General features: G+C 44.0%; 2 protein-coding genes across 2 annotated transcripts in view; both read left to right on the forward strand.

The window, feature by feature from the left end:
- The window catches only part of LOC143277367 (uncharacterized), an 18519-nt gene extending 9405 nt beyond the window's left edge, over positions 1-9114 (forward strand). Inside the window, exons 10-18 of the mRNA XM_076582150.1 lie at positions 965-1160; positions 2411-2565; positions 2831-3013; positions 3262-3295; positions 4174-4235; positions 4556-4630; positions 6654-6740; positions 7372-7442; positions 7939-9114. Coding sequence (XP_076438265.1) covers positions 965-1160; positions 2411-2565; positions 2831-3013; positions 3262-3295; positions 4174-4235; positions 4556-4630; positions 6654-6740; positions 7372-7436 — 857 coding nt within the window. The 3' untranslated portion in view covers positions 7437-7442; positions 7939-9114. The remainder of the gene's footprint in view (positions 1-964; positions 1161-2410; positions 2566-2830; positions 3014-3261; positions 3296-4173; positions 4236-4555; positions 4631-6653; positions 6741-7371; positions 7443-7938) is intronic.
- Positions 9115-11558: 2444 nt separating this feature from the next.
- Positions 11559-15000, forward strand: part of LOC143277647 (uncharacterized) — a 17760-nt gene continuing 14318 nt past the window's right edge. Inside the window, exons 1-3 of the mRNA XM_076582538.1 lie at positions 11559-11750; positions 12571-12891; positions 14245-14390. Coding sequence (XP_076438653.1) covers positions 11684-11750; positions 12571-12891; positions 14245-14390 — 534 coding nt within the window. The 5' untranslated portion in view covers positions 11559-11683. The remainder of the gene's footprint in view (positions 11751-12570; positions 12892-14244; positions 14391-15000) is intronic.

Here is a 15000-nt window from a genome sequence, read left to right on the forward strand (position 1 = left end):
TTTCACTCTTCTGTGGGCTGGTGTAAGCTGTCGCCTTTCACTCTTCTGTCGGCTGGTGTAAGCTGTCACCTTTCCCTCTTCTGTCAGCTGGTGTAAGCTGTCGCCTTTCACTCTTCTGTCAGCTGGTGTAAGCTGTCGCTTTTCACTCTTCTGTCGGCTGGTGTAAGCTGTCACCTTTCACTCTTCTGTCGGTGTAAGCTGTCACCTTTCACTCTTCTGTCGGTGTAAGCTGTCGCCTTTCTCTCTTCTGTCGGCCGCCCAGTCTCTTGTCAATTGTTCTCAAAGATCTTTTATAAATTTTAAGATTGCGGGTAAGTTTCAGTTTCGGTTACTCGAGGAGGTGTCACTGCGTTCGTACAAATCCATATACGCTACACCACATCTGCAAAGCAGATGACTAACCAGCAGTGTAACCCAACTGGTAAACATGAAATGAATGTGTTGATTTTCTGTTCGTTTTGTCTTTGTTTTGTTTTTGCAAGGCTGACTTAATTTAAGATATGTTGATATGCTTGTACATTTCGTTGTATTCTTTTTTGTGTGTGAACAGTTTGAAAAATAAGCTGACTTTGATTTTTCCTCAATGATTGTTGGGCACTTCGCCATGTTGGTGATTTCTATGGTAGGTACCCCGTGTTGGCAGTCAAGAATATTGATGTAACTATGATGATTCACCCCTGAAACCTCGAATGACATACAGTATGACAAATGATAAATTCTTTTATTCTATAAAGATAGTGTCAAATGTTTATGTTGTTATGTCTATAACATTTCTTATCACCCACAAAATGTAGGTAATCAGATACATGCACACACACACACACACACACACACACACACACACACACACACACACACACACACACAATTGGTAATGTTGATTTTAGTTTATCAATGCTAGATATAATTATCATCATGTGTTCACATCAATCTACAGCACACCAGCTATCTCGTTCTGAAACAGGCACAATGCAGGTGGTTGCCGAGAGTTTTGGTTCACAAGTTGACGAACTGGGGACACCTGTTATCACTGCAGCTGACCGGGGTGGAAAGTTACACTTTGAACTGGTGACAAGTGAAAGACCTAACGTCGTCAGTTTCCTGTACTTAGGAGACGTGCCCTCAGGTCTTGGACAGCCTCCGGAAACTGGTCTGTTTAGGTGGGTACTGTGACGTGTGACACTGGTCTGTTTAGGTGGGTACTGTGACGTGTGACACTGGTCTGTTTAGGTGGGTACTGTGACGTGTGACACTGGTCTGTTTAGGTGGGTACTGTAACGTGTGACAGTGGTCTGTTTAGGTGGGTACTGTGACGTGTGACAGTGGTCTGTTTAGGTGAGTAGTGTGACGTGTGTCAGTGGTCTGTTTAGGTGAGTAGTGTGACGTGTGACAGTGGTCTGTTTAGGTGAGTAGTGTGACGTGTGACAGTGGTCTGTTTAGGTGGGATTGTGACGTGTGACACTGGTCTGTTTAGGTGGGTACTATGACGTGTGACACTGGTCTGTTTAGGTGGGTACTGTAACGTGTGACAGTGGTCTGTTTATGTGGGTACTGTGACGTGTGACACTGGTCTGTTTAGGTGGGTAGTGTGACGTGTGACAGTGGTCTGTTTAGGTGAGTAGTGTGACGTGTGACAGTGGTCTGTTTAGGTGGGATTGTGACGTGTGACAGTGGTCTGTTTAGGTGGGTCATGTGACGTGTGGCAGTGGTCTGTTTAGGTACATGCTGTAACGTTTGATACTGGTCTGTTTAGGTACATGCTGTAACGTTTGATACTGGTCTGTTTAGGTAGGTACTGTGACGTGTGACACTGGTCTGTTTACGTGGTTCATGTGACGTGTGGCAGTGGTCTGTTTAGGTACATGCTGTAACGTTTGATACTGGTCTGTTTAGGTAGGTACTGTGACGTGTGACACTGGTCTGTTTACGTGGTTCATGTGACGTGTGGCAGTGGTCTGTTTAGGTACATGCTGTAACGTTTGATACTGGTCTGTTTAGGTAGGTACTGTGACGTGTGGCAGTGGTCTGTGTAGGTACATGCTGTAACGTTTGACACACCTTGTGAATATGGCTGTTGGACACCCCTGACCAGTCCTGTCGTAGTATTCCAGTTCAGGAAAGATGGCAACAAAGTTGTGAATGCGAGACCAGCTTGTTTCCCACAAGACAGTTTCAGCAGGATGATATGGACAAAGAAACAAGAAATGGTTCAGCACTATAGATGTGTAAGCGTGTATCATGCACTGAACAGATCTCGCAAGAACAGACTTGAATCAGTCATCTGATTTTGTGTTAGATTTGTTAGCATAACATATATGAAAAACTGAAACAGAGAGAATTTCGTCAGTTGACAGTTTTTTGTGTGTTGTTTTAGGGGAAAACCCTCGAGAAATGTCGTTTGCTTTGACAGGTTGAACTGCGAGGAGACAACAGTGGTTTACAAGACAAGCTGTGTCATCATGGCCTCCAACGTCACTGAAGACACGGCAGGGTATTATAACGTGTCCATGTCAGCGTCCAAGGGAACTACCTCATTCGTGTTTCGCCTGAAGTTGTCGGTCAATGGTGAGATCAGTAACGATCATTCGTCATTTCAAAGTAACCAGTGTTATTTGACGCTTCTTTACTTTGCCTTCACATCGTTTCTCTGCGTTGTCAGTCATATCTTTCTTTGTGTATTCCCGTCCTTATCTCGCTCTGTCTCTCTCTCTATGAGCTTAAAGTTAGCAAACTGATTATCATCAACAATAGTGACGCCTCAGTAAGTTACTGAACTGAACTTTCATGTAGGACATGCAAGGAAATGTTCATTGGATTCCCATCTTAAAAGTGTCTACAGATAAAGAATCAGAAGATGGATCAGAAGATGGAACGGTCATTAGTTCTGGAGACGGATGTGACACCAAAGCCTGCTTTGGCATTGGGTTTGCCGCTGGATTTGGGACCATGCTTGCAGTAGTTGCTGGAGCTGTTTTCTGGTTGTGGAGACACAAGTGGAGACTGTCATGTGCTGGTAAGCCGTGTTCATCTCTGTACACACACATTTTACTTCTTTCAGTGTAGTTTTGTAACCTGTTACACACACACACACACGCACACACACACACACACACACACACACACACACACACACACACACACACACACACACACACACACACACACATGCCCACACACACCACTTGAACTGGAAATATTTTTTTCATATGATGATCAACTTTTGTTAAAAGTGTGTGTGTGTGTGTGTGTGTGTGTTTCCAGGTGAAGAACCAGTTCACAAGACAACAGATGATCTGTATGTAATACACTTTTGCTTCCAATTTTCTCGCTTGTTTGGTTTGATAATTGCTTTCTTTTTTTTTCTCCTGCTACATTCGTAATTATTTACCTCAGAGTTTGTTTTCCGCTCAAGCACATTGATGCTTACTGGAATGTGAATAATCATGATTACCACTCCTCGAAATATATATAATCATATATATAGATAGTTCTAATGTAAACACACAGTGTTATGTATTCAGCCGTTGAAGTCTGCTCTGATAAAATAATAACTGATTTAATCAACTCATTTCCCAGTCCGTTTTGCATTTAAGATTTCCTCCAAAAACATCCGTTGATAAATATTACATGACAATCAGAGTGCAGCCTCCATTTTATTACAACAAATTCATTACTTGCAAATATTCAGCAAGAGCTCAGACTCTGACTTTTCTTTGAGCAGATGGAAGTAAGTATTCTGTCAATGGTACAGTGTACATTCTACGTAATTGGAAATACACTGGTGGTAATGATGTTCTAATAGCTGTATTCAGAATTCACATGTCCTGTACACTCAGTTGTATCAGCACCTGAACTGTAGACTACATCAGACTCTGACAGAAGACTACATGAATGAATAAAGTAAAGAGCAATGATGAATCACAGGGATGCAAAATGCTGACACGTTAATCTCTCCGTTGTGCTCGTGGTGTTTGTGTCACTGAAGCGAGACAGCACAGCCTTTCGGTGTGGGACCCCGCACTGCTAAGGAACAGACAGTGGTCAGTTGTGCAGGAGGTGCACTGCAAGATGCTGATAACTTCTCTCTTCACTTTGTTTTGCCACGTGGGTGTATCCTGTCAGCTGACAACATGTACGCTGTGATCTGCAAGCTGACTGCTGTATGTTTTCCAGGGCTGTCAGAACTGAGGCCCCCTTGGCAATGTCTACCATTGAAAGTGACGTGGCCACAAACGGTAAGATCTGCGACGCCCATGTTAGATTAAAATATTTATTGTAAAATAAACCTCTGTGTACACACACACACACACACACACACACACACACACACACACACACACACACACACACACACACACACAGAGGCACACACACACACACACACACACACACACACACACAAACACACACACTTACACGCACATACGCGCCCGCTCGCGTGCGCACACACACACACACACACACACACACACACACACACACACACACACACACACACACACACACACACACACACACAGTCAGTGTGTCACAAGGTGAATGACTGCTGTTGCAGACACAGGGCCGTACGAAGATGTGAGGTCTGAGATCAGAGCTGTGTCTGAAGCTCCACACACATCACACACCTCAGGTAATGCTCCTCCTGTTCTTGGCTGAATGAATGAATGGATTGATCAATAGTCAATATTCGATAGACTGATTGATGAAAAGAAAAATGACTGTTATTGACCTTTTTCCGTCTTAGTCGTTTTATCTTTCCTTCAAGTATTCCTTCACGTGTTTGTTTAATCACATAAACGCACACCTTTGTACACAAACACACAGTTGTGTGCTAATTTACATTGTAACGTTTTGGTTTTTCCTGTGTGGCTGTATTTCTCTTCTTTGTTATGTGGTAGGAAGGTGGCAGAATGGTTAAGACGCTCAGCTGCCAATACAGAGAGTCCGTGAGGGTGTGGGTTCGAATCCCGCTCTCGCCCTTTCTCCTAAGTTTGACTGGAAAATCAAACTGAGCGTCTAGTCTTTCGGATGAGACGATAAACCGAGGTCCCGTGTACAGCACGCACTTGGCGCACTGAAAAAGAACCCATGGCAACAAGAGTGTTGTCTTCTGGCGAAATTACGTAAAATGAAATCCACTTTCATAGGTACACAAATATGTAAGCATGCACTCAAGGCCTGACTAAGCGCGTTGGGTTATGCTGCTGACCAGGCATCTGCTCAACAGATGTGGTGTAGCGTGTATGGATTTGTTCGAACGCAGTGACGCCTCCTTGAGAAAGTGAAACTGAAACTGAAACTGTTATGTGTTTCATCATTCCTTCCTCTTCTGTGCCTGGTGGTGTCCATGTTGCACCAGCTATGTCCTGGTGGTGTCCATGTTGCACCAGCTATGTCCTGGTGGTGTCCATGTTGCACCAGCTATGTCCTGGTGCTGTCCATGTTGCACCAGCTATGTCCTGGTGGTGTCCATGTTGCACCAGCCATGTCCTGGTGGTGTCCATGTTGCACCAGCCATGTCCTGGTGGTGTCCATGTTACACCAGCTACGTCCTCCATGTTGCACTAGCTATGGCCTTCTCCACAGGGTGTGAGCTGTTCACTGTGTGTGTTGTTCAACATGACTGTAACACGTGGTGTGAGCTGTTCACTGTGTGTTGTTCAACATGACTGTAACACGTGGTGTGAGCTGTTCACTGTGTGTTGTTCAACATGACTGTAACACGTGGTGTGAGCTGTTCACTGTGTGTGTTGTTCAACATGACTGTAACACGTGGTGTGAGCTGTTCACTGTGTGTGTTGTTCAACATGACTGTAACACGTGGTGTGAGCTGTTCACTGTGTGTGTTGTTCAACATGACTGTAACACGTGGTGTGAGCTGTTCACTGTGTGTTGTTCAACATGACTGTAACACGTGGTGTGAGCTGTTCACTGTGTGTTGTTCAACATGACTGTAACACGTGGTGTGAGCTGTTCACTGTGTGTTGTTCAACATGACTGTAACACGTGGTGTGAGCTGTTCACTGTGTGTGTTGTTCAACATGACTGTAACACGTGGTGTGAGCTGTTCACTGTGTGTTGTTCAACATGACTGTAACACGTGGTGTGAGGTGTTCACTGTGTGTTGTTCAACATGACTGTAACACGTGGTGTGAGCTGTTCACTGTGTGTGTTGTTAAACATGACTGTAACACGTGGTGTGAGCTGTTCACTGTGTGTGTTGTTCAACATGACTGTAACACGTGGTGTGAGCTGTTCACTGTGTGTGTTGTTCAACATGACTGTAACACGTGGTGTGAGCTGTTCACTGTGTGTGTTGTTCAACATGACTGTAACACGTGGTGTGAGCTGTTCACTGTGTGTGTTGTTAAACATGACTGTAACACGTGGTGTGAGCTGTTCACTGTGTGTGTTGTTCAACATGACTGTAACACGTGGTGTGAGCTGTTCACTGTGTGTTGTTCAACATGACTGTAACACGTGGTGTGAGCTGTTCACTGTGTGTTGTTCAACATGACTGTAACACGTGGTGTGAGCTGTTCACTGTGTGTGTTGTTCAACATGACTGTAACACGTGGTGTGAGCTGTTCACTGTGTGTTGTTCAACATGACTGTAACACGTGGTGTGAGCTGTTCACTGTGTGTTGTTCCAGACACAGGGCCGTATGAAGAGCTGAAGCCGATTGACATAGGACTGAAGTCTGTGTACAGTGCCATGTCTCCACCTCCACACACCTCGGGTAATTCTCCTCTGTGTGTGTGTGTGTGTGTGTGTGTGTGTGTGTGTGTGTGTGTGTGTGTGTGTGTGTGTGTGTGTGTGTGTGTGTGTTATCTTGCGAATGAATGTTTCGCACGGGCAGTGGTGTCTCAACACGCTCTTCCACACACATGTGTGCATGTTGTTTTCTTTGGCAGGTGAAAAATTTGGTGAATTTGTATTCATCTGTTGGTTATGTGGCGTGTGGTTCATTTGAACACATGCTGTGTTGTTTGTTTCTACCTGTTTCACTGTCTGTCTCTCCTCTCTCTACCTGTCTCTCTCTCATCTCTCTACCTGTCTCTCTCTCATCTCTCTACCTGTCTCTCTCTCATCTCTCTACCTGTCTTTCATCTCTCACTTTGTCTTTGTTTCTTTCACTCTCTGTCTCTGTCACGATTTTTCTCCCAAATCTCCCTCTGTCTCTGCCCCTGTCTCTCTCTCTTTATCTCCCCCTTCTCGCTCTTTGTCTGTCTGTCTCTCTGTCCCAGTCTCTCCCTGTGTTTGTCTATTTCCCAATGCCCCCCACACACACCCCTGTCCCCCTCATCCCCTTGTCTCTATCTCTGCCTGAATTGTCCGCTCTGTCTGAGCATTCCCATGTTGTTTTCCAGGAACAGACGATGGTTATGAAATTCCAGCTAAAGACCCTGCGCCTGCTGCAGCATCACGGATTTGATTGGGAGTGGGACAATTCTTCTTCATATTCTTTATTACTATTATCATTATCATTCTTTATTATTATTGTTATTGTTGTTGTTATTATCATTATCATTATTAATTTTATAATAATAATAATAATAATGATAATAATAATAATAATAATAATAATAATAATAATAATTATTATTATTATTATTATTATTATTATTATTATCATTCTTCTTCTTGTTGTTGTTGCTGCTGTTGCTGTTATTATTATTATTATTGTTGTTGTTGTTGTTGTCGCTGCTGTTCCTGTTTTTTTGTTTTTTTTGTTTGTTTGTTTGTTTGTTTTTTTATTGTTGTTGTTATTATTATTATTATTATTATTTTATTATTGTTGTTGTTGTTGTTGTTATCATCAATTTTATCATCATCATCATTGTTATTATTGTTGTTGTTTTTGTTGGTCTTGTTGTTGTTCTTGTTGTTGGGTTGAGGGTTGCCGATAACAGCATTGTAATCTGCTTTCCACTGAGCCTTTGTACTGGAACGAAGTGAGAAAGGGTACACATACAACGACACCCTGAAGACCTTCCCAAAGTGACTGGAAAACGAACAAGCTACAATGATGAGAACAGCACAGGGCAGACCTTCATCAGCAGAGCATCAGTCTCCCAGGAAGACGATGGCTGTCGACATGCACAGGCTGCTTGAGACTGAACACACTGCGTGGACATGATTTGATTATACTTTGTAAATATGTACAGTGATGCCCCCCACTTTGGGACAGTTAGCTGACTGAACAGTGAGCGAGAAAAATACATAACGGTGCCATATTTACGTTGTCATAAAGTCTGTTGTTAGTTATCAATGTACAAATACTGTAACAGACAGTATTAACACAGTATGCTTATTTCATGGCACGTTGCCTTTAGATGAATGCCGTCACAAAACATTGTATGCTGTACAGGATTGCATTTTTGCTATTAAAAAACAACAACAACAAAGACAAAAATGGTGCCCTCCCCAGGGAGAGTAAGCCACTACAGTGCAGCTTCACCTGATACATCCCGTTCCCTGTCAGCATGTTTGTTTATTTGTTTGTTTATTTATTTATCAAAGTGAATCATCTACACACATGTCCCAGGACAGTCATCTTGTTGTCATGGGTTATTTTACTTGCACAAAATGTGTGCAGTACCCAGACTACCATTCCCAAGTCCGGTAGAAACTAGAATATAAATACCGGTCTGTATATGTATGGAACACGGGACCCTTGCCTCTTTGTCAGATGCTTTATCCACTGGGCCACCACTCTGGATGTGTGTTGACAAGTTTTAATGAGTTTGAGTTACATTGTATGCTGTACGTACTCATGAGGCATCTTGAAACTTTCTCAGATCAAAACAGTGCCATTCCTATCATTTGTATGTGTACATACCAGTATTGTATTCTTTATTGATATTATTACCTACCATATTATACGTGAACTGGAAATGTGTCTTTTAATCTATCTTTTCTTAACTTTTGAATGTAATCTTTTGATATTATAGCCTATTTACTTTTTTAAACGAAGCAAAATTCAATGTGGACCTTTGTAAATTGAATAGTCAAACATGCACATGAACACATGAAAATAAACACGTGGTTATGTACTCCACATCTATTTTGATAAGTATCGTGTATGATGAATAAAGATGATCCCTAAATCCCTTTATTGAATCATTGTTTCCGTGTCGGCATTGTGCTGTGAATGTAGACCTATACTCTGCCTCAGCTTCATTGCTGTTTGACAGCAAGCTGACCACTCTCCAGAAACAGCTGTGTATTTCTGCTACAAAGACTTTCTTTCCACAGACAGTGCCAGTGTTAACAGTTTATCTGCAGTACTTACTCTTAAGGCAACTTACTAAGCATAGTAGGTGAAAAAGTCACCCATCTAGCATTTCAACATGACACCGCCACTACCAATTAACTTATCAACCCATTTGGGCTATTTCTCAAATAACAGGCAATTGTGTACAAATCATAAAGGTAAACACACTAACCTTCACCAGACTGCTCCCCATTACAAGTGATTCAACAAACTATTTTGAAACATGGATAACAGACTAACACATGTTTTCCATTGAAAAAGCAATCCAGATGGACAGTGACTATGCAGCAGAACACCAGTATCAACTGTGTTTGAATCATGTATCGCACATCTGTACACGAAATACAATCAAACAGATAAACAAACACAAACTGAATCAGTGCCCACTGATGAATTTCCCCACAGCCTACTCAGCAAAGAAACAGTGTCCACTGTGACAGACATTGTTCCGTTTATCTCTGCACAAACTTCAGATTGACAGCTTACGTAAAATACACCTGACTTTAATCAGGCTGCCGTGAATCGTCTGCGTAACAAAAAAATAATTGGAAGCACAAAACAACAAGGAAAGCTATTCCCAGAGAAAGAGCCAGGGATTTGATATGAGTTGCATCCCTTTGTCATAGGTTGAAGTCCTAACAAACTGAACACCACACCACCTCATTCACTGAATGATAGAAGAGGGTATGTTTGATATGCTGAAAGATGAATCCTGGACCTGACGTTTTCGTTTTGCACAAGAAGGCAGAAACGAAAAGCTACTTTATAAACTGGCCTAGGCCAAACTACACCCCAGATGTAAAGTAGACCAGGCTTTTTATATCCTCTGGTCCATTTTATACCCACCTCTTTCCACCTGAAATACATTGATAATTGAAAGATGTGGATACTGCCAAGAATTACAAGCCCAACCCCAGAAGCGAACTGCCAGCGATTATTTACACAACCACTTGGCTTTTATTAATAACTGGAAACGTTCAAAACAGTCAATGCACTTGTTGCTTGGACATATTCTGGTCCCGGCCACTGTGCACAGTGGGTATATTCTGGAGAAGGGTTGATTGATTGATTGATTGATATGACTGATATGGATACTTATAGAGTGCCTATCCTCGGTCGGAGTCCAAGCTCTAAGCGCTTTACAAACTCGGGGTCATTTGCACAACAGGCTGCCTACCTGGGTAGAGCCGACTGACGGCTGCCACTGGGCGCTCATCATTCGTTTCCTGTGTCATTCAACCAGATATCAGGCACGCACACACACACACACACACACACACACACACACACACACACACACACACACACACACACACACACACACACACACACACACACACACACACTCAGACAGACATGTAATATTTTACGTGTATGACCGTTTTGTTTATTTACCCCGACATGTAGGCTGCCATACTCCGTATTCGGGGGTGTGCATGCTGGGTATATTCTTGTTTCCATAACCCACCAAACACTGACATGAATTACAGGATCTTTAACTTCCGTATTTGATCTTCTGCGTGCGTATACACACGAAGGTGGTTCAGGCAGTAGCAGGTCTGCACATATGTTGACCTGGGAGATCGGAAAAATCTCCACCGTTTATCCACCAGGCACCGTCACCGAGATTCGAACCCGGGACCCTCAGATTGAAAGTCTAACGCTTCAACCATTCGGCTACTGCGATCGTCAGACACTTAATACAGGGGCAATTTCTGGAGAAGGCCACTTTCTACGGGGGACTACTCTGGACGGGGTAGAGTCTGGCCCGCTACACCGGGTTGACACAGTACAGCTCGCCCTGTCACTCAGCGTGTGTCGTGAAACTCTGTATCAGTACAGAGCAGTCTGTGCTCACAGACACAGAAAGAGACACAGAGAGACACACAGACATACACAGACCTGCATAAAGAAACAGAGCTGGACAGAGAGAGTGAGAAAGACGGATAGTTCAAGTGAAAGAGAGTTGGGAGAGAGAAATGGGGTGGGGTGATGGTGTGGGGGGAAGGGGGGGAGGGGTACACACACATACAGACAGACACACACATATATATATACAGACAAACAGAGAGAAAGAAAGGCAGTCATGCAGACAGATAGACAGTCATTCATACAGACAGACATACAGACAGACAGAGACATGAAGAGAGAGAGCGTGTAGAGTCAGACAGACAGAAACAGGGCCACACAAACACATTCACACACTTGACGTAACATACATTCACATTTCTTTTGTTCCCACACTGAGAGCCCCTGTGCTTGACACAAGTTGAACTTCCTTTATGCAGACTGGCTGAACGAGAGGTACACGAACATACCTGTCTTACTATTTCTGTTCACAGGCAGTGTGTGTCTGTCTGTCACAGTGAGGAAGTGGTGGTCTAGTTGCAGTGTACAGCAGTATCATGTGCTGTCTGTGGTTCTCGTGGTCATCCTGTGTTTTCTTCTGCTGTGTGCTGCTGCAGACTACAGGTGGGGATGACTGTCGCTGTGTGATCACGTCTGGTTGTGTGGGGAAAAGAACGTGGATCATTACCAGGGTTTACACACGTTCAAACAGCTATCATTTGAGACACAGAGAGAAAGAGAGAGAGTGACAGAGAGAGAGAGACAGACAGACAGAGACAGACAGACAGACAGGCAGGCAGACAGACAGACACACAGACACACAGACAGACACACAGACAGACAGACAGAGACAGACAGACAGACAGACAGACAGACAGAGACAGACAGACAGACAGACAGACAGACAGACAGACAGAGACAAAAACAGTACAGATAATCAACGACGCAGAAAGACACACTGAGACACACAGAAACTTTTGTTCAAAACACACAGTAGTAGAGTGGTGGCCTAGAGGTAACGCGTCCGCCTCGGAAGCGAGAGGTTCTGAGTGCGCTGGTTCGAATCACGGCACAGTCGCCAGTATTTTCTCCCCTTCCACTAGACCTTGAGTTGTGGTCTGGACTCTAGTCATTCGGATGGGACGATAAACCATGGTTCCTTATGCAGCATGTACTCAGCGCACGTAAAAGAACCCACGGCAACAAAAGGGTTGTCCCTGGCAAAATTCTGTAGAAAAATCCACGTGTGTGTGTGTGTGTGTGTGTGTGTGTGTGTGTGTGTGTGTGTGTGTGTGTGCACGCGCGCGCGAGTGTGTGTAAGTGCACACATATGTCAGGAGAGCTATGTGCACGTGCGTGCGTGCGTGCGTGCGTGCGTGCGTGTGTGTGTGTGTGTGTGTGTGTGTGTGTGTGTGTGTGTGTGTGACATGACACGTGTTGACAGGTACACGTATCACGAACTGTGCCTCTGGTTCTGTGGAGGTGGTGGCGGACACTGCAGACTTCTCTCTGACCTGTGTGGAGTACACCGGCACTGTACAGTGGAGATACACAGTATCCACTCAACCAGATCGGGTTTATGATCTCGGCAGCTGTGGGTCCTCCTGTCAGTTGGACAGAGATGTTTTGTCACGTTCCTTCTCTCTGACCCAGCTCTCTGCCACCTCCAGTCGTCTGGGCTTAAAGAGCACCGTCACTTCAACCAGTCTTGCATATTATTTAACTTACGTCTGTGCTGACTCCTCCTGCTTAGTCAGCATTGTGGGTAGGTCTGATACTCTGTGTGTGTGTGTGTGTGTGTGTTTGTGTGTGTGTGTCTGTGTGTGTGTGTGTGTGTGTGTGTGTGTGTGTGTGTGTGTGTGTGTGTGTGGTAATCTGATTTCCACTCCGCAGGACCTAAATATCTTTCTGACCTTGTTAGTGTTTACACGCCCACATGAAATCTCCGCTCTTCCTCTGACTGTTACCTTTTGAAACTTTCTCGTGTCAATTCAAGAACCTATGGTGAACGTTCTTTCTTCTTTGCTGCTCCTCACATCTGGAACAACCTTCCTCATCATATCAGTGCATCTGATTCTATTTCTGTTTTTAGCTCATCAATAAAAACTAATTTTTGAAACCTATCTATAGGCACTCTCAGCTTCCTTGTTCTCCAGCACCACCCATGTCAGCTCACTTTGGATGTATGTGGAGTGGGAAAGGGAGAGTGTGTGTATTGGGAGGGGGGAGGGGTTTTGAGAAAGAGTGGTCATGAATGATTTATGTAACTTGTAATATTTTTCTTTCATGTAAAGTGCGCAGAGCTCTTAGAGAGAAAGAGCGCTATATGAATGTACATTATTATCATTATATAAATAGAAAAATAGATAGATAGATAGACATCATCATCCATGAAAACATATAGCCTGTACCAACTAAGGAAGCAAACATGACGATTTATGACAAGACCTTGCATCAAAAGTAGACATCAAACTCAACATCAGAGGACGCACCACAGCCGTGCAGAACAACAACGTCCAGACAATGCAGAACACAACTACAACACCTCCAAATCAGTCCCAGCCACCGCCCCTCCCACACACACACACACACACACCACCTCACCCGTACACACTGTAAAGAGAGAACAGCACACACCCACACTGTTGCAGGCACCAGGGGATTAATTCAAGGCAGTTGTAAAGAGGTGAGTCAGAAGTGAAACCTCTCACACACAGAACACAAAACCTGGCACACACATCTCTGGTTCCAGTCCAGACACCACTCCTTCCTCACTCCCAGTCACACACCAACTTTATTCAGCATTAAAAAAAAATTCACAGTGAAATGCATGGTGTCTGCTTTCCAGAAATGCAACCACATGGGAAACATTTCCAGTAAAACGGTCATGAATAAAATGTTCATTCATTACAGTTCTGTTACACGTCCACTTAAATGCTCAACAGAAACCACAAGCAACAGCCGCTATTGTTGATTTTTGAATGGAACGAAGACTTCACAAGTAAACACACTGTGCATAGCATGGCTTGATGAAGTGCATGGTGTCCTTGTGTGTGTGTGTGTGCGTGTGTGTGCGTGTGTGTGTGTGTGTGTGTGTGTGTGTGTGTGTGTGTTACAGTTCACGCTGAGTTATCCACACCCACCCTCACAGTGACCACACCGGCCACAGGCTCTGGGTGGACAGTGAGGGGCAATGTGGACATTACAAGGATCTTCTCGTCAGCTGGACAGTACTCGTGTGTGTGGGAAGAGAAACGTCCAGGTGTAAGTTCTTGTGGCAGTAGTCTGTACGTCATGTGGACAGTGCGTGTGGAAAGTGATTTCAGACATTCACACCGGAATTGATGAGAGAGAGAGAGAGAGAGAGAGAGAGAGAGGGAGAGAGAGGAGAGAGAGAGAGAGAGAGAGAGGGAGAGAGAGAGAGAGAGAGAGAGGAGAGAGAGAGAGAGAGAGAGAGAGAGAGAGAGAGAGAGACTTTACAAGTTAACCCCAGTGTACAATCATTGTATGAAGCCAAAGGACCAGTATTCAATGTCATGATTTAGATTTTTTAAATTGTGTTGCATTTGATTATCATTTCTTTGTCCGTGTATGACAAAGTGTAACAGTGGGAAGTGGAGGGGATGTCACACGTGTGTTGAATATCCCTGACATCTGCTGACTCTGGGGTGTCTGCCACCTGAATGATGACCACAGCAGGTTGAAATACTGACAGCCACTGATTCGACCTCATCAGTGAAACAGGTGTTGGTTGTGGAGCTACTCACACTGAATTAGTGAATGACACATGTATACAGTAACAAAAACACACGCAACCTCCCCCTCGCCCCCCAAAGAAGCCCTACTATCTAACACACTGTACCTCTGTTTGGGA

The sequence above is a fragment of the Babylonia areolata genome, chromosome 34 (genome assembly GCF_041734735.1).
Source record: "Babylonia areolata isolate BAREFJ2019XMU chromosome 34, ASM4173473v1, whole genome shotgun sequence".
NCBI classification, from domain to species: domain Eukaryota; kingdom Metazoa; phylum Mollusca; class Gastropoda; order Neogastropoda; family Buccinidae; genus Babylonia; species Babylonia areolata.